The sequence below is a fragment of the Trachypithecus francoisi genome, unplaced genomic scaffold (assembly GCF_009764315.1).
Source record: "Trachypithecus francoisi isolate TF-2019V2 unplaced genomic scaffold, Tfra_2.0 Lachesis_group0, whole genome shotgun sequence".
Classification (NCBI taxonomy): domain Eukaryota; kingdom Metazoa; phylum Chordata; class Mammalia; order Primates; family Cercopithecidae; genus Trachypithecus; species Trachypithecus francoisi.
In genome coordinates this window covers 75,223,283-75,247,787 of record NW_022681453.1, presented here as the reverse complement: position 1 = coordinate 75,247,787, position 24,505 = coordinate 75,223,283, and the positions used below count along the sequence as shown (strand labels likewise).

The 24,505-nt window shown below is 39.9% G+C and overlaps 1 protein-coding gene across 3 annotated transcripts in view; it reads left to right on the top strand.

Annotated features, from left to right (window-relative positions):
• The window catches only part of GRAMD1C (GRAM domain containing 1C), a 117,603-nt gene that overhangs the window by 27,261 nt on the left and 65,837 nt on the right, over nt 1-24,505 (top strand). For all 3 annotated transcript variants that reach the window (XM_033211229.1, XM_033211227.1, XM_033211228.1), the window contains 3 exons: nt 10,225-10,309; nt 16,505-16,608; nt 17,185-17,280. In XM_033211229.1, coding sequence (XP_033067120.1) covers nt 10,225-10,309; nt 16,505-16,608; nt 17,185-17,280 — 285 coding nt within the window. The remainder of the gene's footprint in view (nt 1-10,224; nt 10,310-16,504; nt 16,609-17,184; nt 17,281-24,505) is intronic.

Genomic DNA, 24,505 nt, shown 5'->3' with positions numbered 1-24,505 from the left:
TTTACCAATAAATTAACATATTTAATAAATGACATAGAGAATATGGAAATTAACTAGAACAGTGATATGTTACTGGGATATTTATTAAGACTTCAACCTAAGTATAGCCCTTTGATTATCTAGGGCAATGAGATATTTAAATAGCACATAAAAAACAAATCTAAGATAATACAAAACTTCTAGCTCTACCTGCCTTTCCAAAAAACCTTTATTAGATACGATCTGTGCACTTTAAAACAGTGACACTGAGCTGGGCATGGTGGCTCATGGCTGTAATCCCAGCAATTTGGGAGGCCGAGGCGGGCGGATCACCTGAGGTCGGGAGTTTGAGACCAGCCTGAACAACATGGAGAAACCCTGTCTCTACTAAAAATACAAAATTAGCTGGGTGTGGTGGCGCATGCCTGTAATCCCAGCTACTTGGGAGGCTGAGGCAGGAGAATTGCTTGAACCTGGCAGGTGGAGGTTGCAGTGAATTGAGATCATGCCATTGCAGTCCAGCCTGGGTAACAAGAGCAAAACTTGGTTTCAAAAACAAACAAAAAACAAAACAAAACAAAAACAGTTACACCGAATCCTATGAGCTACATGGGAGAGTGACTTTCTATCACCTTAGTAGTACTTTGATCAATAATTAAGTGATTTTGGCCGGACATGGTGGCTCATGCCTGTAATCCCAGCACTTTGGGAAGCCAAGGTGGGCAGATCTTTTGAGGCCAGGAGTTCGAGATCAGCCTGGCCAACATGGCAAACCCCCTCTCTAATAAAAATAAAAAAATTAGCTGGGCATGGTGGTGCGCTCCTGTAACCCCAGCTACTTGGGAGGCTGAAGTGGGAGAATTGCTTGAACCCAGGAGATGGAGGTTGCAGTGAGCCGAGATCACACCATTGTACTCCAGCCTGGGCGACAGAGTGAGACTCTGTCTCAGAAAATAATAATAATAATAATAAAATAATAGTAATAATAATTAAGTGATTTTAATTGCGTTATTTCTCTGGAGAAGATGTGAGTAAGTAAAATGGCCTAAAGGTAAGTGGTTGGAAGAAGGGGAAAATGGTGTGGTGTATTGACCTCTGAATCAGCTTTAAACATTTTCCCCTCTTATATAGAATTAACACTTTAAAAAAATTTGGTTTTTGAGACAGTCTTGCTCTGTCACCCTGGCTGGAGTTCAGTAGTGTGATCTTGGCTCACTGCAACCTCCGCCTCCCGGTTTTCAAGGGATTCTCCTGCCTCAGCCTCCTGAGCAGCTGGGATTACAGATGCATGCCACCAACCGAGCTAATTTTTGTATTTTTAGTGGAGTTGGGCTTTCAACATGTTGGCCAGGCTGGTCTCGAACTCCTGACTTCAAGTGATCTGCCCACCTCGGCCTCCCAAAGTGCTGGGATTACAGGTGTAAACCACCGCACCCAGCCAGAATTAACACATTTATTCTAATTGTATCAACCTCCTCCTCTTTCACTTTTTTTCTCTTTTATTTCTCATTAAAGAGGTAAGTGCAGAGTCACATGCATTTTTAAGAAATAATAGGGATCCCTGTGTCCTTTAAACAATTTCCCCCAATAGTAACAACTTGTAAAACTATAGTACAATAACACAGCTAAGATATTGACATGGATAGAATCAAGAACATTTTCATCACAACAGGAATTTCTCATGTTGCCCTTTTATAAATATAGCGACTCTCTTCCCACTGCCACCCCCTACGTTACCCCCGGCTAGTCTGCTCTCCAGATTTATTTATTTGTTTATGTATGTATGTATTTATTTATTTAGAGACAGAGTCCTGCTCTGTCACCCAGGCAGGAGTGCAGTAGTGCGATCTCAGCTCACTGCAACCTCCACCTCCTAAGTTCAAGCAGTTCTCCCATCTGAGCCTCCTGAGTAGCTGGGATTACAGGCACGTGCCACCACGCCCAGCTAATTTTTGTATTTTTAGCAGACACAGGGGTTTCTCCACGTTGGCCAGGCTGGTTGCAAACTCCTGACCGCAAGTGATCCGCCTGCCTTAGCATCCCAAAGTGCTGGGATTACAGGCATGAATCACCGTGCTGGCTGCCTTTTTTTTTTTTTTTTAGATAGGATCTGGCTCTGTTGCCCAGACTGGAGTGCTGTGGTACAATCTCAGCTCACTGCAGCCTCCATCTCCTGGCCTCAGAGATCCTCCTACCTCAGCCTCCTGAGTGGCTGGGACTATAGGCATGTGCTACTGTACTTGGCTAATTTTTGTATTTTTAGTAGAGATGGGGTTTCACCATGTTGCCCAGGCTGGTCTTGAACTCTTGAGCTCAAGTAATCCATCTGCCTTGGCATCCCAAAAAGCTTGCATTATAGGCATGAGTCACCATGCTCAGCCCTGTATGCCTTTTATTAAAAAAAAAAAAAAAAGCCTCAATTGCACTGGCTGAAACTTCCAGCACTATGTTGAATAAGAATGGTGAGAGTGGATATTCTTGCCTTTTTCCTGATCTTCCAAGGAAATCATTAAGGCTTTCATCGTTAAGGTATTTTTTAAACTATAGGTCTTTTGTGGACGCTCTTAAATTCAGGAAGTTCTCTTGTATTCCTTTTTTTTTTTTTTTTTTTTTTTGAGAAGGAGTTTTGCTCTGTCACCCAGGCTGCTGGAGTGCAATGGCGCCATCTTGGCTCACTGCAACCTCTGTCTCCCAGGTTCAAGCAGTTCTCCTTGTCTCAGCCTCCCGAGTAGCTGGGATTATAGGCGCCTGCCACCGCACCCAGCTAATTTTTGTATTTTTTAGTAGAGATGGGGTTTTGCCATGTTGGCCAGGATGGTCTTGAACTCCTGACCTCAGGTGATCCGTCCACCTCGGCCTCCCAAAGTGCTGGGATTACAGGTGTGAGCCACCATGTCCAGCCTGTATTCCTATTTTTTAAGAGTTTTTATCACAAATAGATGTTGAATTTTGTCAAATATTATTCCTATATCAAGTGATATGATTGTGTAATTTTTAAAAGCATGTTAATATGGTGGGTTACATTGATTGATTTTTGAATATTGAACCAGCCTTGGATGCTGAAATAAACTCCAGTTGGTCATGTTATATAATTCTTTTTATTTATGGCTGAATTCTATTTGTTAATATTTTATTAAGGATTTTTTTATCTACATACATGAGGGATATTGTTCTGTAATTTTCTATTTTTTGAAAAGTTTTTAGCTGGTTTGGTATCGGGGTAATACTAGCTTCATACAATACCTGGGGATAGCCACTGCCCTCCATCCTGGGCAACAAAGTGACACTCAATTTCTAAAAAATAAAAAATAAAAATTTCTGTGCTTCAAGGAGTTCATTAAGAAAATGAAAAGATCACCTGCAGAATGAGAAAATATCCGCAAATCAAATATTGGATAAGGGACTTATACTAGAATGTATAAAGAACTCTTACAGCTCAATAAAAAGACAAACCAATTAAAAATGACCAAAATATGAATAGACATTTCTCCCGAGGCATACAAATACCCAATAAACACATGAAAACATGTCCGACATCAATAGTTATAAGGTAAATGCAAATCAGTACTACAATGGAAATGTATTTTATGCCCATTTGGATGGCTGTAATAAGAAAGATAGACATTAGATTTGGTGAGGATGTGGCGAAGTTAAAACTCTCATACATTGCTGGTGGGAATGTAAAATGGTACAGGCATTTTGGAAAATAGTTTGGCACTTCCTAAAAATTTAAGCAGAGTTACTATATGGCCCAGCAATTCTTCTCTTAGGTATATACCCCAGAGAATTTAAATATGTTCACATAAACATTTTTACATGAATATTCATAACAGCATTAGTCATAATAAGCAGAAAGTTGAAACAACCCAAACATTAATCAATTGATGAATGCATAGATAAAATGTAGTATATTCGTATAATGAAATATTATTCATCCATAAGCTAGAATGAAGTAATGATTCATGCTGCAACATAGATGAACCTTGAATACCTACATAATGGTGGGTGATAGGCTACAGACACAAAGGCCACAATAGTGCAATCAATGATATGCACTTTGTGTCTGTCCATTAATATGAAATTTCCAGAATTAGCAAATCCATAGAGATAGAAAGTAGATTCGTGTTGTTAGGACCTGGGTGGAGGGTGAAATGGAGAGTAACTGCTAATGGGTATAGGATTTCTTTTTGGCATGATAAAAGCTTTCTGGAATTATATAGTGGTAATGATTTCACAGTTTTGTGAGTATACCAAAATCATTGACTTGTACATTGCAAAAGGATGAATTCTGTAGTATGTGAATTATATCTTAAGTTTTTAAAGTAAGTGCCTCGTTGGTATGGAACTCGGGCCTCAAGCAGCCCTGCTTCCATGATTTTGCTAGGTACAGCCCATATCACTTCTGTCATGAGTTGCAGTTGCACACTGGTGCCTGTAGCTTTCCCAGACAAATATTGCACTCTCCTCAGTGTTCTAACCTTTTGGGATCCCAGTGGTAGCCCTGACCCCACATTTCTGCTGAACATGATTCTAGTGGAGCTCTCTGCACCTCTCCCCCTGCAGAGGGTCCCTTTTAGCTATATTAATCTCCAGATAGTCTCTAGGTCCTCTTCTGAAAATGCTCTTTCATGCTATACCACATGGTCAGGCTGTGAATTTTCCAAATTTTTATGCTCTGCTTTCCTTTCAATTATAAATTCTGTCTTTAAATAAGTATTCTCTCTCTCATTTTACTGTAAGTGGCTAAAAGCAGCCGTGCAGCATGTTGAGTGCTTTGCTGCCTAGATACTTGAATTTTATTTTATTTTATTTCATTTTTGAGATGGAGTCTCACTCTGTCACCCAGGCTGGAGTGCAATGGGACGATCTCAGCTCACTGCAACCTCTGCCCCCTGGGTTCAAGCAATTCTCCCTGCCTCAGCCTCCCAAGTAGCTGGGATTACAGGCATGCACCACCACGCCTGGCTAATTTTTGTATTTTTAGTAGAGACGGGGTTTCACCATGTTGGCCAGGCTGGTCTTGAACTCCTGACCTCAGGTGATCTGCCCGCCTCGGCCTCCCAAATTGCTGGGATTACAGGCACGAGCCACAGCGCCAGCCTATTTTATTTTTTCTTTACAAAGCTGCTTAGATATTTCTTCTTCCAGAAATTATAGCTTTGGTAATTAAATTCTCTTTGGGTAATTAATCCAGACCCAGAGAACACTCCCAAAAGATCTCAGGTTTGACCATCCGCAAAGCCCTAGGACATGGATACAATGCCACGAAGTTCTTTGCTATTTTATATAATGACCTTTGCTCAATTCCCAATAAGATATTCCTCATTTCCATCAGAGACCTCTTCAGAATGGCCTTTACTGTCCACATTTCTATGGATGTTCTGTTCACAACCACTTAAGTAATCTCTAAGAAGTTCCAGACTTTCCCAGTCTTCTTGTTTTCTGAGCCCTTACCAGAATTTCTGTTAATGACCCATTTATAGCAATCTAGGCTTTTTCTAGCCTGCTCCTCCAAATTCTTCCAGCCTCTAACCATTACCCAGTTCCAAAGCTGCTACCACATTTTCAAGTATTGTAATAGCAACAACCCTACTTCTTGGTACCAATTTTCTGTCTTAGTCTGTTTCATGTTACTATAACAGAACGCCTAGACTGGGTAATTTATATAGAAAGGAGATTTATTTGGCCCATGGTTCTGGAGGATGGAAAGTTCAAGATCAGGTGGTCTCATCTGGCCAGGGTCTCATGTTGCATCATAATATGATGGATGCCATCACATGGTGGGAACACATTTGAAAGAGACAAAACGTAAGAGGCAACCTTGTTTTATAATAACCTGCTCTTTTGGTAATTAATCCAGACCCAGAGAGCACTCCCGCAAGATGGTAATAAGTCCTTCATGAGGGATCCCTCATGACCCAAACACCTCTTAAAGTTCCTACCACCTCTCAATACCATTCCATTGAGGACCAAGCCTCAACGTGAGTTTTGGTGGGGATAAACCATATTCAAACCATAGCAACTACCAAACCTCATTAAAAAATCTGCTTGTGAGGCTATGGAGTGTGCCACAGATACCGAATCACTGGGACTGTTCAGACTATTTTTGATTAGAAGCCAACTGTTAGGATTTTTGGACTGCAAGATAGTGGCTTATTGAGTTTTACTGTATTTACATATATAAATATGCACAAAAAAGTGTTCAAATCACTTAGAATAGGAAGATGCTATTTTCGAAAACGATTTTAGAGAACTACAAGAAAAGAAGAATTTGGGGTCTTTGAGGACAGAAACTTCAAATGTTAAATTTTTAAAAAAATTTTTATTGTTTCAAATACTGCATCTACCTCATTTTCTGCTGGGACTTCGTTTACACGTGTGTTAGATCTCCTCACTGTATTATCAGTTTCTTATCCTTTATTCTCTATTTTCCATTATTTTTGTGGCAGCATTTTGAGTCCTAGAGTGATGTGTTCTTCCAGGGAGAATTTTCCTATACAGCTGTCAAGCAATCTGGAATTGTCCCTTCCATTTGTAAGGATTAAGATGATTTGAAGTTGAGCTCCAGTCCTTGTGTTGTTGATCTCTGATTTTACTCTGTGTTCACAGAGAACATAGTTTTTGTGGCTTTAATCCTTTCAAATTTACTGAAACTTGTTTTGTGGCCTAGCATATGGTCTGTTCTGGAGAATGTTCCATGCATGTTTGAAAAAAATGTGTATTTTGCAGTTGTTGGATGGAGTGTTTTATAAATGCCAGTTAGGTGTGGTTGGTGAAAAATGTTCAAGTCTCTTATATCCTTGCTGGTTTTCTGTGTAGTCTTTCTATCAATTATTAAGAATGGAGTATTGATACCTCCAACGTATTGAATGGTCTGTTCTTACAGTTCTGTCATTTTTCTTCATGCATTTTGGGGCTCTGTTGTGTATGCATTTATGATTATTTTCCTCATATATCGACCCTTTTACACTTGATCTTAGCCAAAAGGCCGAGAAGCAATATATCGACCCTTTTATTATTATGAAATCTCTCTTGGTCTAGCAGTATTTCAGCTAAAAAGTGATATAGCCACTCAGATTCTCTTGTGATTACTATTTGTGTGGTATATCTTTTTCTCATCCTTTTGCTTTTAACTTTGTTGTATTTTTGTAACTAAGGTGTGTGTCTCTTGTAGACAAAATATAGTTGGTTCTATGTTTTGACAGTTTGTGTTTATTCTATTTACATTGAATGTAGTTATAATATGGTTAGATTTACAAATAACCATTTTGCTATTTATGTTCCATATGTCTTATATCTTCTTTTGTTCTTCTGTTCCCCTTCTTTATGTGTCAAATACATATTTTTTAAGGTAGCATTTTAATTCCTTTTGATTTAAAATTTTTTGAGGGTTGTTTTTAGTGATTGCTTGAGAGAGTACAGTATTCTTCATCTTCATACTAATTTAATTTTGCTAAAATATTGAACCTTTGCTTCAACTAATGTTATTATCTCATAAACCCAGCAATACAGTATTATGATTATTGCTTTGTAGACCCTTATGTCTTTTTTTTTTTTTTTTTTTTTTTGAGATAGAGTCTCACTCTGTTGCTCAGGCTGGAGTGCAGTGGCGTGATCGTGGCTCACTGCAACCTCCGCTCTGTGAATTCAAGCAATTCTCCTGCCTCAGCCTCCCGAGTAGCTGGGATTACAGGCCCCTGCCACCGTGCCCAGCTAATTTTTTGTATTTTTAGTAGAGATGGGGTTTCACCATCTTGGCCAGACTGGTCTTGAATTCCTGATCTCATGATCCACCCGCCATGGCCTCCCAAAGTGCTGGGATTACAGGCGTGAGCTGCCGCACCTGGCTGACCCTTATGTCTTTTAAAGATTTTAAGAGAGAAATGAGAAAATAGATTTACATAGTCTTTTAAAAATACCCATGTATTTATACTTCTGGTGGTTTTAATTTCTTCTGGTGAATTTGAGTTATCATATGATATAATTTTCTTGCAGCTTGAAGGACTTCCTTTATTTTTAATTTTAATTTTAATTTTAATTTTTTTGGAGACAGAGTCTCACTGTCGTCCAGGCTGGAGTGCAGTGGCGTGATCTGGGCTTCCTGCAACTTCTGCATCCGGGTTCAAAAGATTCTCCTGCCTCAGCCCCACGAGTAGCTGGAATCACACGCATGCGCCACCACACCCAGCTAATTTTTGTATTTTAGTAGAGATGGGGTTTCACTGTTTTGGCCAGGCTGGTCTCGAATTATTGATCCGCCCACCTTGGCCTTCCAAATTGCTGGAATTACAGGGATGCATGTGCCATGATGCCAGGCTCAGATTCCTTTAGTATTTCTTGTAAAGCAGGTCTGTTCTCTCCATTGTTAATGATGGGCAGTCACCTGCAAATTATACTGTTTTTCAACTGTATGCGATGAGCCAATTTTTTTCTTGCTCATTTCAGGATTTTTTCTTTGTTGTTCAGCAATTTGACTATGGTATGTCTTAGCATGACTCTGTGTTTATCTTGCTTGGGATTCATTGAGTTTCTTTGATGTATACATGAATGTTTTCCATAAAATTTAGAAACTTATGACCATGATTTCTTCAAATATATTTCTACCTTCCCCTTCTTCCTTCTGATACTCGCGTCACATGTATTTTGGTTCTTTTGATGTTGTCCCAGTGGTCTCTGAGAGTCGGTTCATTTTCTTAAATCTGTGTCCTTTCTGTTCTTCAAATTTGATAGTTTTTACTAATCTATCCCTAAGTTCGCTTATTCTTTCTGTGTCATTTTGAATTTTCTGTTGAAACCCTCTAGTGAATTTTTTATTTGAGCGATTGTAGTTTTCAACCCCAGAATGTCCATTTGTTTCTTTATAATTTTTTGTAAAAAATCTATTTGTTCTCTACTTGTTGAGTCATTGTTGTCATACTTTCCTTTAGTTCTTTAAGCATGGTTCTCTTTGTTTTTTGAACATATTTATAATAACTGATTTGATATCTTTGTCTGCTAAATTCAGTGTCTGAGGATCCTCAAAGGCTATTTCTGTTTTCTGTTCTGTTCTTTCTTTCCTTAGTATGAGTCACACTTTCCTGTTTCTTTGCATGTCTTATAATTTTTGTCAGAATATTGACAATTTAGATAATATATTGTAGCATCTCTGGATTCTGATTGCATTCCCTCCTGTCCCATGGGTTGTCATTGCTGATTTTTGTTTGCTTGCTTGTTTAATCATTCGCCTAGAGTAAATCTATGAAATCTGTTTGTCCTGTGGCATGTGTCTGCTCTGCTTATTATTGTTGTTTTTATTTTTAAGGTTGGCTTCCTAGGGATCACCTCTTACGTCAGCCAGTGATGTACTCAATGTACTTATATCTATAGAGCCAGTACGGCTTTTCCCTTCTATTGACAGATCTGTGTGTAGACTGGGGAATGTATTCAAAGTTCTGGCCATTTAAAAGTGACCATTTTTAAGTTTGTCCCAGTTTTTCATGTTCCCCTGAGACCTCTTGTGTCTCTGGCCAGGAAATGTGTGGATAGCTTGGGCTTTCTCTAGTTTGTATTATGCACATTGGAGCCTTTGTTCAGCCAGGAATATGTGACTAGTTTATCAAGCCCATCTATGGCTGCCTCTCCTTCAAGATCTTTCTAAGCTCCTTACTAATCTGCCATTCTGCTTGCTCCAATTGTTGCTGCACTCTCACACTTGCTTGGATTGGTACAGAGTTTTCCCTTTCACTCCTGGGCACAGATTTTCTGCCTCCAATCCACATCACAGCTGAACCCTCTCTGTCAAGATAGCTGCCAGTTTTCATGACCTATTTCCACCCTCAAAGAACTACCACATAGACTTAACAGGTAAAGGAAGAAGGGTAATGGGAACAGACCCAGGAACGAGTGCTACAGACTTCCACCATCCTTACTTAAGTTCAGTGGATTTTCATGAACAAATACTTCTCAGCTGATTGTATTGTATGCCTTTGGTCAGTTTCCAGTCGTTTGAGGTGATTATTTTTGACAGTTTTTTTCTAGTTATATATTTGCTTTTGCAGAGGGGATTACCAAAGTCCTCATCTCATCATGCTGGAAGTAATCTTCTTTGCTTCTTTTTGGTGTTTTTGAAATGTTTATATGGTTATTTATATAAAGACATACAAAATGTTGCATAGAAAGCATATGATTTTAAATTCCACTTGATATTTATTTTCTAGGACACCATAATTACAATTAGACAGAAATGTAATCTTTTTATTGTTGCAGATTTCAAGTTCCACCTATAAAGACAGGAATGAGGAATACAGAAGACAGTTCACACATCTACCTGATACAGAGAGGCTGATAGCAGGTAAAAAAGACAGAAATTTGCAAAACAGAAGTTTTATTACCTCATTATAAAAATAGAACTATCCTCAGTGACAGTATATGTAATAACATTTAAGCCTTTATGCTAGACAGAATATAATTTTCAACATAAGCATCATCCTTATGATCCAGCAATCCCATTTCTGGGTAGATATCCAAAAGAAAGGAAATCAATATGTTGAAGAGATATCTGCACACTCATGTTTATTGTAGCACTATTGACAATACCAAAGATATGGAATCAACCTAAGTAGCCATCAGTGGATGAATGGATAAAGAAAATGTGGTACATAAATTCTATGGAATATTATTCAGCCATAAAAAAGAATGAAATGCTGTCATGTGCAACAATGTGGATGGAACTTGAGGACATTATGTTAAATGAAATAAGCCAGGCACAAGAAGACAGATATCCCATGTTCTCACTCATATGTGGGAGCTAAAAAGAAACTGATCTCATGGAGATAGAGTAGAATGATGCCAGGTGTGGTGGCTCTTGCCTATTATCCCAGCACTTTGGGAGACTGAGGCAGGAACATTGCTTGAGCCCAGGAGTTCCAGACCAGCCTGGTCAACATAGTGAGATCCTGTCTGTATTATTAAAAAAAAATTAGCCAGGTGTGGTGGTATGTGCTTGTAGTCCCAGCTGCTCAAGAGGCTGAGATGAGAGAATCACTGGAGCTCAGGAATTGGAGGCTGCAGTGAGCTATGGTGGTGCCACTTTACCCTGGGCAACAGAGTGAGACCCTGACCTGCCCCCAACCCCCTCCCCCGCAAAAAAGAGAGAGTAGAGTGATGGTTACCAGAGGGCTGGGAAGGGTACTAAGAAGGGAAGATTAAAAAGGAGATGGTTAATGGGTACAAGAATACGGTTAGATAGAAGGAATAAGGTCTAGTGTTCAGTATCACACAGGGAGACTATAGTTAACACTAATTTATTGTATATTTCAAAATAGCTAAAAGAGTGGAATTGGGATGTTTCTAACACAAAGATATGATAAATGGTTGATGTGATGGCTCTCTCAATTACTTTGATTTGATCATTACAAAGTATGTGCTTATTCCAGTATATCACATTATTCCATAAACACATACAACCATTCAGTATCCATAATAATTAAAAATTTAACAAAAGATAAGCAGCATCTTCATAATTAGACAATGGAAGACTCAATTGTAATTCAGGGAGGAGTGATTTCTGACTTATAAGAATATATATATTTATAATTTTTGTTGGGTGTGGTAGCTCATGCCTGTAATCCCAGCACTTTGGGAGGCTAAGGTGGGAGGATTGCCTGAGGCCAGGAGTTTGAGACCAGCCTGGGCAACAAAGCAAGACCTTGGCTCAATAAATAAAATAAATAAATAAAAGACACACACATAAACACACATGCATACAGAGGAATATTAAGTACTAAGAAAATATAACTGGCCGGGCGCGATGGCTCAAGCCTGTAATCCCAGCACTTTGGGAGGCCGAGACGGGCAGATCACGAGGTCAGGAGATCGAGACCATCCTGGCTAACACGGTGAAACCCCGTCTCTACTAAAAAAAATACAAAAAGCTAGCCGGGCGAGGTGGCGGGCATCTGTAGTCCCAGCTACTCGGGAGGCTGAGGCAGGAGAATGGCGTAAACCCGGGAGGCGGAGCGTGCAGTGAGCTGAGATCCGGCCACTGCACTCCAGCCCGGGCAACAGAGCGAGACTCCGTCTCAAAAAAAAAAAAAAAAAAAAAAAAACTAAAAATAAATGATTTGTCACAATGATTTTGGTGCATCAAATTGGAGGGAAAATTTAAACTTGATGTTCAATATATGTTAATTACCTCCAGAAAAATATACTCTCTAACAGATGTACTCATAGAACAACTTCACAAATGTTCTAGGGCTAAATCATTATTTGTGTAATTGTTCACATGGATTTTTTTTGAAGTAGGCTTTCAGAGGAAAAATTTAATAATTTTTCTTTAAAAAGTGCTTTATTTTTTAGTATAAGCTTAATATATACTCATGACAATAAAACTACAGAGCTGAGTTTTGGTTTTAGTATATATTTAATTGAAAACATTGATTTAGGTTGGGTGGAGGCTCACGCCTGTAATCCCAACACTTTGGGAGGCTGAGGCGGGTGGCTTGCTTGAGCCCAGGAGTTTGAGATTATCCTGGACAACGTAGTGAGACCTTGTCTCTACCAAAAATACAAAACTCAGGTGGGCATGGTGGCACACACCTGTAGTCCCAGCTACTTAGGAGGCTGAGGTGGGAGGATTGCTTGAGCCCAGGAGGTGGAGGTTGCAGTAAGGAGAGATCATGCCAGTGCACTCCAGCCTGGGTGACAGAATAAGACTTTTTCTCCAACAAAAACAAAAACAAAAACATTTATTTATATATGAATTTCTCCAATTTTTGGTACCATTAGAAAATGTTTAATTCAGTGTCTAGAACTCAATGAATTTCTAGACAGTTCAGCTCAACAAATATTATAATAATGAATTAAAGCAATTTTTAAAAACATTGTTTATTGGAAGTAATACAGTTCCATGATAAAATTTTCAAATGCTACATAAGGACATAAAGTGAAAACTGAGTGATCCTTACAACCAAGACCACTTCAATGTTCTTCCATTGTTAGTAATTTCTTAGGTATAATTTCAGAAAATTTCTGTATGTATTTAGGATTGTATATACAGAAAAAAACTTAAATGGGAGCAGACTGATTATTGTTTTGAATCTTGCTTAGATCTCTTTTTTATTTGCACTACTATTAATCCACTTCATTCCTTTTCTTTTCATATATATAATATATATATATATATATATATTTGAGATCGTCTCGCTGTGTCACCCAGGCTGGAGTGCAGTGGTGTGATCTCGGCTCCCTGCAACCTCCACTTCCCAGGTTCAAGTGATTCTCGTGTCTCAGCCTCCCAAGTAGCTGGGATTACAGGCACACACCACCACATCCGGTTAATTTTTGTATTTTTAGTAGAGATGAGGTTTCTCCATGTTGGCCAGGCTGGTCTTGAACTCCTGATCTCAAGTGATCTACCTGCCCTGGCCTCCCAAAATGCTGGGATTACAGGCCTGAGCCACTGTACCTGGACAAGAAGCCATTAAAAAAAAAAATCAGGCCGGGCACGGTGGCTCAAGCCTGTAATCCCAGCACTTTGGGAGGCCGAGGTGGGCGGATCACGAGGTCAGGAGATGGAGACCATCCTGGCTAACATGGTGAAACCCCGTCTCTACTAAAAACACGAAAAATTAGGCGGGCGTGGTGGCAGGCGCCTGTAGTCCCAGCTACTGGGGAGGCTGAGGCAGGAGAATGGCGTGTACCCGGGAGGCGGAGCTTGCAGTGAGCCTAGATTGCGCCACTGCACTCCCAGCCTGGGTGACAGAGCAAGACTGTCTCAAAAAAAAAAAAAATAAATAAATCAATTATATTGAAGTATACATTTATTACAATAAAACATACACATTTTAGGGAATCCATTTTTAAAAACCACTGAGGCTGGACACGGTGGCTCACGCCTGTAATCCCAGCACTTTGAGAGGCCGAGGCGGGCAGATCGCTTGAGGCCAGGAGTTCGAAACCAGCCTGGGCAACACAGTGAAACCCTGTCTCTACTAAAAATACAAAAAAAAAAAAAAAGCCAGTCGTGGTGGCAGGTGCCTGTAGTCCCAGATACTCAGTAGGCTGAGGCAGGAGAATGGTGTGAACCTGGGAGGCAGAGCTTGCAGTGAGCCTAGATCGCACCACTGCACTCCAGCCTGGGCGACAGAGGGAGACTCCATGTCACACACACACACAAAAAATTAGCCAGATGTGGTGGCGCAAGCTTTTAATCCCAGCTACTCGGGAGACTGAGACATGAGAAATGCTTGATTTAGAAGGCAGAGGTTGCAGTGAGTTGAGATTGCGCCACTGCCCTCTAGCATGGACGACAGAGTGAGACAACAGCAACAGCAACAACAAAAAACCCTGGAAAAAGTCTGCTGATATATATCAAATAGTCTTCAGTTAAAATAATCTAGGTGGTTACTATGCCTTTGAACATAGTTAATGTAAAATAATGCAGTGGTTTCTTAAAGTGTGGTCCACAGACTAGCAACATTGTCGGTACCTGAGAGCTTGTTGGACACGCAGACTCACCCCAGAGCGATTTAATCAGAAACCTGGGGGGAGAGGCCTAGCAATATGGTGTTTTTTTTTTTTTTTCGGAGACAGAGTCTCACTCTGTTGCCCAGGCTGGGGTGCAATGGCGTGTTCTCAGCTAACTGTAGCCTCTGCCTCCTGGGTTCAAGTGATTCTCATGCCTCAGCCTCCTGAGTAGGTGGAATTACAGGTGCCTGCCACCATACCTGGCTAATTTTTATATTTTTAGTAGAGATGGGGTTTCACTATGTTGGCCAGGCTGATCTCAAACTCCTGACTTCAGGTGATCCGCCCACCTTGGCCTCCCAAAGTGCTGAGATTGCAGGTGTGAGCCACCACGCTTGGCCCAATATGTGTTTTAATAAGTCAACCAGGTATTTCTGGTCTGAAGTTTGAGAAGCATTTAATTGATAAAATGGTTTGGTGGTTTGGAAACAAATTTCAGGATATTTCAAGGTGACCTTTAGCCCAATCTCTGTTTTAGTGATGGAGACTAGTTAATGGGTAACCTAACCTGCTTAATTATTTACAAGAAAATTTTGTTTGGTGGCACCTCAGTTTTGTTTTGCTGATGGAAACATTGTGGAAGACTGAATTACTTTGCTCAATTTTTAGTATTTGCTTGGACATTTAACATGACTAAGTGGAAACATTTTGAGATTTATGGAACATCTTCCTAAAATTGCTAATTAGTTTATAGAGTTTTAAAATTTAGCAGTCAAGCTAAATCTCCTCATAGCAGCCCTTTATATCTTATATTATTAATAATTTAGCAGTACAGTTTACATTCTTCACAGAGCCAGATCTTATCCTTAGAGGCATGGTATTAACTTGTTAACTTGTTTGGCAGGCAGACTTGATTTTGCTGGACTTCAGTGGTGACGTGGAGAATCAACTTTTTCTTTTCTTTTCTTTTTTTTTTTTTGGAGACAGAGTCTAGCTGCATTGCCCAGGCTGGAGTGCAGTGGCACGATCTCAGCTCAGTGCAACCTCCGCCTCCCAGGTTCAAGAGATTCTCCTGCCTCAGCCTCCCGAGTAACTGGGATTACAGGTGCCCGCCACCACGGCTAATTTTTGTATTTTTAGTAGAAACAGGGTTTCCCCATGTTGGGCAGGTTGGTCTCAAACTTCTGACCTCAAGTGATCTGCCGACCTTGGCCTCCCAAAGTGTTGGGATTACAGGCGTGAGCCACTGCTGAGAGAAACAACTTTGAAACTGACTTAAAATGTATACAATTTTCTGAGTCATCTTTGACCCCTCTTTACTTTTGTCTAACATCTAATCAATCACCAATTCGCCATCAGTACTACCTCCTAAATATGTCTTAATCTTACTACTCTGTCTCTTACTATGGTCACCTTCTGGTCTGAGTCACCATCAACTTTTCTCTGGACTTCCAACTGATTTATCATAATTCATTCTCACAGTGTGAATAAAGTAATCTTTAAATATATACATCTGTTCCTATTCCTTCCACTTAAAGGTCATCGGTGGCATCTCATGACAGCCACAGTCTACTATGGCTTGTGAGACTTTACATGATCTAGCTTCGCCAGCTTCTCTAGCCCAAAGATCTAATAGTTCCTCAAATGTGCTGTGTTTTTTTCTACCAAAAGGCCTTTGCATGTGCTGTTCCCTTACGATCCTGCTGAACCTTTATTGATCTTTTCATGTTGAAGATCAGTTTTTTTTAGAAGAATCCTTCCTGATACACTCTCTGCCCTGCCGTCCTCATACCTGCATGTGCTCTCATAGCTTTCTCTACGCTGGGTCATTATCATATTTATTTCCATATTTGTGTATTTTCTGCCTTCCCTGTACATTGTGTTCCATGAAGGCAAGAGCCATTTCTGCTAATCCTACTACACAAAATATCTGACATATGGTGTCCAAAGTATATGAAGGAATGAATGAATGAACTAGTGAACAGAAAGTGATGACTTTCCATCTGTTGAAATATAGTATAAGGTCTATTAATTTCTCACATTTTCATGAATAAGCTATATCTTATTTTTGTGTATATAGATTATGCTTGTGCTCTTCAGAGGGACATTTTGCTTCAGGGACGACTATACCTTTCAGAAAACTGGCTATGTTTCTATAGCAACATCTTCAGATGGGAAACTACAGTAAGACATTTTGCATTTGATTTGTTGATACAAATAATTGCATAGAGATATATACAGTTCTTTTAAAAACTGTACTTTAGATGATTCCAAAGTAAATTTATATATAATTGTGCATCTAAACTAGTGTGCCTGTAAATACAAACATGTGTTGTATATATGTGTATAATATATTTTTCTGATTTAACACATTGAGTTCCAGTATAGTTAGAGAAAGATATTTTAATTGAAAAAAGCTTGAACATATATCTTAATGGCTGCCAAAACCATGTCTTAAGTGACAGATTGTCTGATTTTTGTTTGTGTGTTAATGTGGAACATGAACACCCACATGTCTTTTCACACTTTGTACTAATGTTAGATAGGGGAGTTGTTGGGGGAGAATACTGCAGGGCAAACTGCTTACCCTGTTTTTCTCAGAGAATATAAGCATGTACTTATTAACTCCTTCAGGTCGAAAAACCTGAGGAACATTCAACTGCAAAGTTGAATATTCTGGATTAGATTGATGGGATACTTGGCATTTTGTATTGTGTATGTTTTTGAAAAATACATTAAAAAATTCTTTTGTGTGTTTAGATTTCTATTGCTTTAAAGAATATAACCTTCATGACCAAGGAGAAAACTGCTCGACTCATCCCAAATGCTATCCAGATAGTTACAGAAAGTGAAAAGGTGAAAAACTTTCCTGTCTTTGTTATATTACATAATGTGAAGAAAATCTGCCTCATACCATCAGCTTTGGGAAATTAGGCATTTCTTCCTGGAGTTAGGAATATCGATACACATATGTTTAATACTAGAATTCTTTATGCAGTTATATTAGTAGTTAACTTTAAATGACTGCTGACATTTTTTGTACTTTATAGTTTACAGATAACTTTCACCCATATTTCTCATTTCTAGGTAGGTAACGTTAGCACAATGTCCTTATTTCTAAATACTCTATTAATTCCATGAGTATTTTTCAGTCAGTAATCACTGCACAATAGCAACTAATAAAAAAATGCTCCTGGTGAACACAGATTTGGATAGCATACACATAAGCACTAACCACTGTATTCTTTTTTAAAAAAGGCAATTATCTTTAACTGACATAATTTTTATTATTCACCTACAATATCTGCCATTTCTTAGTGGGGATATATCAAGAATATTTCTTAACCACCTGGAAAATTGGTTAGGGCCCTGCGTGAGAGATATTAGAAGTGTAGTGATGAGAAAGAAAAAGAAAGAAGAAAGAAGGAGATGAAGGAAGGAAAGAAAAAAAGAAAGAGAAAAAAAGAGGAGGGGTAGGGAGGGAGAAAAAGAGACAGGGAGAGTTTTGGGGGAGGAGGGGAGAGAGTATTAGTACCGTGATATTAAATCTTTGTAATTGTACTTTTTAATCTTGTGGATATTCTTTTAAATTCACTTTAAATTTTATCTTATTCTTTTTTTAGAGACAGAGTCTTGCTATGTTGCACAGGCTAGCCTCAAGCATTTGGGCTCATGTGATCCTCCAACCTTAGTTTCCCAAGTAGCTGGGACTTCTGGTGTGCACCACTGAGTCTGGCTATTTTTATTTTTAAACAGTCTTATCCCTACAGAACACTTCCAAATGCAGTACAAAGAGCTTTTGCTCCTGCACTAATTGAGAATAAATTCTTACCCTGATCCTCCATCACCTTAGATACTCTGGCATGTACTTCCAACAAAGACATTCTTCTATATAACCACAATATAATTTAACATCAAAAAATTAACACTGATATGTTACCACCATTCAATTCTTAGACCCCATTCAATTTCCATAACTAGTCCAATAATATCTTTTATAGCAAACAGACTCAGTTCAGAATTGCACATTACATTTAATTATCATGCTCTTTAATTTGCTGGAAGAGTTCCTTAGTCTTTTCTTGACTTTTATGTCTTTGATACTTTTAAAGATTACAGGTCAGTTATTTTGTAGGATATCCCTCAATTTGTGTTTGTCTGATGTTCCCTTGTGATTAAAGTTAGGTTATGTAATTTTGGAAGAAATACATAGAAATGACACTCTGCCCTCACCACTACATCCTATCAGATGACACATGATTTTAACTTCCACCATTACTGGTGATACTTACTTTGAACATTCGATTAAGGTGGTGTCTGCAGACTTTAGTATAATCTATTTTCCTTTGTAGTAGTAAGTATTTTGGGGAAAGGCTTTTTTTTTAAGAGATGGAGTTTCATTTTTATTCCCCAGGCTGGAGTGCCTGGCTCACTGCAACCTCCACCTCCTGGGTTCAAGCGATTCTCCTGCCTCAGCCTCCCAAGTAGCAGGGATTACAGGCATGCACCACCACGGCCAGCTAATTTTTTTGTAGTTTTAGTAGAGATGGGGTTTCACTATGTTGGTCAGGCTGGTCTTGAACTCCTGACCTCAGGTGATCCACCCACCTTGGCCTCCAAAAGTGCTGGGATTAGAGGCGTGAGCCACCGCGCCCAGCCTGGGGGAAGGTTTTTTGAAACTATGCAGATATACCATTCTTACCATACTTTGAATTTATCCATTCATTTACTTATGTCAGTGTGAACTGGTGATTTCTTATCTTATTCAATGAATTATAAGCCATTACTATCATTATTTATTTTGATGCTCACATTGTCCCAGATTTGGCCAGTGGGAGCCCCTTAAGCTGGCTCCAGTATCCTTTTGAGTATTCGCAGTGTGTTTGAGCATTTTCTTATTTTTTTGGCCCAAGATGTTTCAGGCTTTCCCTGCCCCAGCCCTGGGATCAACCACTTCTCCAAGGAGTCCTAGGTTCTTTTAGGGGAAACTGAAAGAAGCCGTTGTGTTCATTGCTATGGGGTTGGGGGAGGGGTATAACTATTTTCAAACCCTTTAAGGGGGCATAATAAGGGTGTACATTAAATCTATATAATCACGGCCGGGCGCGGTGGCTCAAGCCTGTAATCCCAGCACTTTGGGAGGCCGAGACGGGCGGATCACGAGGTCAGGAGATCGAGACCATCCTGGCTAACACGGTGAAACCCCGTCTCTACTAAAAATACAAAAACTAGCCGGGCGAGGTGGCGGGCGCCTGTAGTCCCAGCTACTTGGGAGGCTGAGGCAGGAGAATGGCGGAAACCCAGGAGGCGGAGCTTGCAGTGAGCTGAGATCTGGCCACTGCACTCCAGTCCGGGCGACAGAGCGAGACTCCGCCTCAAAAAAAAAAAACAAAACAAAACAAAAAAAATCTATATAATCACATACACATATACGTAATGCATACACATATATACACTCACTTATACATCTATTTATCCATCTATCCATCCATCCATCCAAAACGTAAATTCACATCAGGACCTCTAAGTCCCATCTAACACCACAGAATTTATTTTTGTTTTCTTCCTTTCCATATTTGTAACTCTCTTCCCTGGCTGTGAGAAACCAGGCTCCCATTATCCTTAGTACAGTTACTTATTTAATCATTGGGCCTTTGTATAACCAATTTTCTTCTCCACTGCCACCTCTCTCCCACATGGATGCCTCATTACCTGACTTGGTTTCTGACACTTAGAATCACATTGCTGCCCATCACACCATGACACAGATGCTGTCATCATGTAAAAAGTCTCGGCTGGGCTCAGTGGCTCACACCTGTAATCCCAGCACTTTGGGAGGCTGAGGTGGGCGGATCATGAGGTCAGGAGTTCAAGACCAGCCTGGCCAATATGGTGAAACCCTGTCTCTACTAAAAATACAAAAAATTAGCCAGGCATGGTGGCAGGCGCCTGTAGTAGTCCCCGCTACTCAGGAGGCTGGGGCAGGAGAATGGCATGAACCCGGAAGGTGGAGCTTGCAGTGAGTCAAGATCGTGCCATTGCACTCCAGCCTGGGTGACAGAGCAAGACTTCATCTCAAAAAACAAAAAACAAAAAACTGACTCTCTTTGTCCTGCTTGGGCTGATACTCCATGCCAAGTTGTTTTACCCTCTGCTAGATTGCCCTCTACAGGGACACCCTCTGTTCCCTGCTTGTGCCAGTTTGTCACTATGTGGGGTTGCTGTCCCCATGTCCCCACCCTGCTCAGGCTCTGATACTCCAGCACAAGACCACCTCCATGGACTCTTTAACACTACGCTGCCCTCACCTGCTCTGGTTCTGATATGTCATTGTAGGGTGTGCTCATTCGTGGCCACTCTTCACCATGTTTGGTCTTTGACACTTGACACCACACACAAAGCTACCCCTTTATGTGGTCACCCTTCTTGAACTCTGACTCATGCTCCTCCTCCATACTTTTTTCACCCCGTTCTTGTTCTAATACAGTTCTCCGCATCATCCCCATATGTGGAGGCCCTTACTCACTTGGGCTCTGACACTCCACACAGGGGATGACCTCTTCATTTTTTTTTCTTTCTTTTTTTGGAGACAGAGTTTCACTCTTGTCAATGAGGCTGGAGTGCAGTGGCGCGATCTCGGCTCACTGCAATCTCCACCTCCCGGGTTCAAGCAATTCTCCTGCCTCAGCCTCCCCAGTAGCTCGGATTACAGGTGCCTGCCACCACACCCAGCTAATTTTTGTATTTTTAGTAGAGACGAGGTTGCACCATATGGACCAGGCTGGTCTCAGACTCCTGAGCTCAGGTGATCTGCCCGCCTCAGCCTCCCAAAGTGCTGGGATTACCAGTGTGAGCCACTGCACCCGGCCAACCTCTTCATTCTCATCTGGTTTTGACACTCTGCTTTAGGCTACTGCACCTCCTCTGTTGCCTCCCACACTCCTAGTGTGGATGCCTACTTTTCTCTGTTCCACCAATAGCTTTAGGGCTGAACTGTTCAGGAAGGAAAGAGGAAGACTTAAATATTCTTAGTTTTACAATTAATGCATAATATACTTTTTCATTTTTTTTAACAAAATCATCAAACAATTTCAAAACTAACATCTTCATTCCATACCCATAATCCCCAATTCCATTTTCTTTCTAGAGGCAAATGCTATCAGTTTGGTATATATCTTTTCAGACTTTTCAAACTTCCTTTTTTTGTATTTACATACAGGCATGCATGTATAAATGTATGGTTTTGCTCTTTTTTAAAAAAAGTAAATGTAATCTTACATGTGTTGTTCATCAGCTCTCGTTTTTTTTTTTTTTTGGTTTTTTTTGTTTTTTTTTTTTTTGAGACGGAGTCTCGCTCTGCCGCCCAGGCTGGAGTGCAGTGGCCGGGTCTCAGCTCACTGCAAGCTCCGCCTCCTGGGTTTACGCCATTCTCCTGCCTCAGCCTCCCAAGCAGCTGGGACTACAGGCGCCCGCCATGTCGCCCGGCTAGTTTTTTGTATTTTTTAGTAGAGACGGGGTTTCACCATGTTAGCCAGGATGGTCTCGATCTCCTGACCTCGTGATCCGCCCGTCTCGGCCTCCCAAAGTGCTGGGATTACAGGCTTGAGCCACCGCGCCCGGCCAGCTCTCGTTTTTTTTTTTTTTTTTTTTTTTTGTTGAGACGGAGTCTCGCTCTGTCGCCCAGGCTGGAGTGCAGTGGCCGGATCTCAGCTCACTGCAAGCTCCACCTCCCGGGTTTACGCCATTCTCTCGCCTCAGCCTCCCGAGTAGCTGGGACTACAGGCGCCCGCCATCTCGCCCGGCTAATTTTTTGTATTTTTTTTTTTAGTAGAGACGGGGTTTCACCGTGTTAGCCAGGATGGTCTCGATCTCCTGACCTCGTGATCCACCCGTCTCGGCCTCCCAAAGTGCTGGGATTACAGGCTTGAGCCACCGCGCCCGGCCTCGTTTTTTTAAAACAACAACAACAACAACATTATCTCTTGTAGTTGTAGGTCTGCATATGTAGATAGACCCACCTGTTTTTTAAAAAAAGCTGTGATATTTCATAGAATGGATATACCGCGATATCCTTTACAATTAGTTTCTTTCTAATATTTTGTTATTACAAACAGTGCTGCAGTGAATAGCCTGACCATGCCCTCTTATGCTCATTTGTGACATTTCTCACATATGTATTGGAATTTCAGGATCAAGCATTTAAATTTTAATAATGTCAGTAAGTCAGCATTTACTGAACACTTACTGTTATATAGACACTACTTTAAGCTCTTTACATATATTTTCTTATTTAATTCTTATAAAGATCCACTGTGATAATTATTCTTACTTTGTAGATGAGAAAACTAAAGAAAAGAAAAGTGAGCCAATTCACAGAACTAACAATAGGTGATAGAACAAGACTGTGAACCCAGTTGATTTAATTGCAGAGACCGTGGTCTTAACTTCCTCACTATGTTAACGCAATGATTTCATTTTTTCATCATCATGGTAAAAAATTCTGTACTACTAAATATTCACCCCTTTTATATACTCTGTGACTAAAGGAAGGTTAATCATAGCAATTTTAGTTGTTTTAGGTTCTAGAATATGTTCTATGCCCCAGTGACTTAGAGATATCATTATCTGGAACTCTTTCCAAACTCATAAGAAGGCTATTACTGAATCAAGATTTATTTTATTTTATTTATTTATCATTTTTGTCTGAGACCGAGTCTCACTCTGTCGCCCAGGCTGGAGTGCAGTGGCATGATCTTAGCTCACTGCAACCTCCACCTCCCAGGTTCAAGCGATTCTCCAGCCTCAGCCTCCCGAGAAGCTGAGACTACAGGCACATGCCACCACCATGCCAGGCTAATTTTTGTATTTTTAGTAGAGACCGGGTTTCATCATGTTGGCCAGGCTGGTCTTGAGCTCCTGACGTCAGGTGATCCACCCACCTCAGCCTCCCAAAATGCTGGGATTACAGGCGTGAGCTACCGTGCCCAGCCAAATCAAGACTTACTAATATGTTTTTGAGGTTGGATATCTAGCAAGGAATAAAAGAAAGGTAGTAATTTATGTAGATTATCCAGAAAGCTGGTCATTTTAAGGAGTTGGGAATGTGGTGGTTGTGCATGAGAGTAGATAAAGTTAATACTAAGCTATTTAGTACAAGAAGTGGGAATTAGCAAGCATAACATGGTGGTGAAAATGAGATAGACTAGAAGATTTTTAAAATCTATATATCTGAACACAGGGTTGTAAGGTTATTATAATTAGGCAAAACAATTTGGCCTAAGAAAAGGGAATAGGGAACAGCAAGTATTGATCATTAGATCACATATTATGTATATAATTCTATTTGGAAGAGATCCTGTGTATATCTTCTTTGTAAAAAGTTTTGCTTTATGAATAATGTATAGCAAAGTTTCAATTTAATGAATTAGAAAATAGCACTCTAAAGTCTTTCTATGAAAAGCATTAACATCCAAAATATTATTTGTTTGATATTTTACTTAATAAAATAACTTAATCCAGCATAGAACTGAGCTTTCTCCTTCCTAACAATAACTGCTTAGCCTTGAAAGGTCATTAACTAGGGAACTAGAAGAGATAAAACACTGAGAAGACTGTATTTAGTGCTGTCTTGTTGCATTTTCTTATAAAAGCCTATTTTAAAATATGACTTTGCAAAAATCAATTAAATAAAAATGTAGAATTATAGATTGAAACATGCTACTTTTCTGTTATAGCATTCAAAGAAAAGTGCAGTGTTAGCATGGGTGCTTTATATCTATAATTAGCAGAGAGAGGTATTTCTGGAGTTTTTAGAAGATCATGAAAACTGATATAATTAAAAATTAAGATCCTTAAATCTATCTGAAATCCACATGTATTTTTTTCTTATTCTTTGTGTATACTTGGCTCAAGTGGCAACCAATTCATATCTCTTTGCAAAGTTCAGAATAAAAGTTTTCATTTTTTCATAATTTTATTTAGATTGATTTCCACAGTTAAACTGAGAAACATAAATATTTCAAGTCCCCATTGCTAGTAAATACTGACAAAATTGTGTTTATTGGAAGATACAATTTGTAAA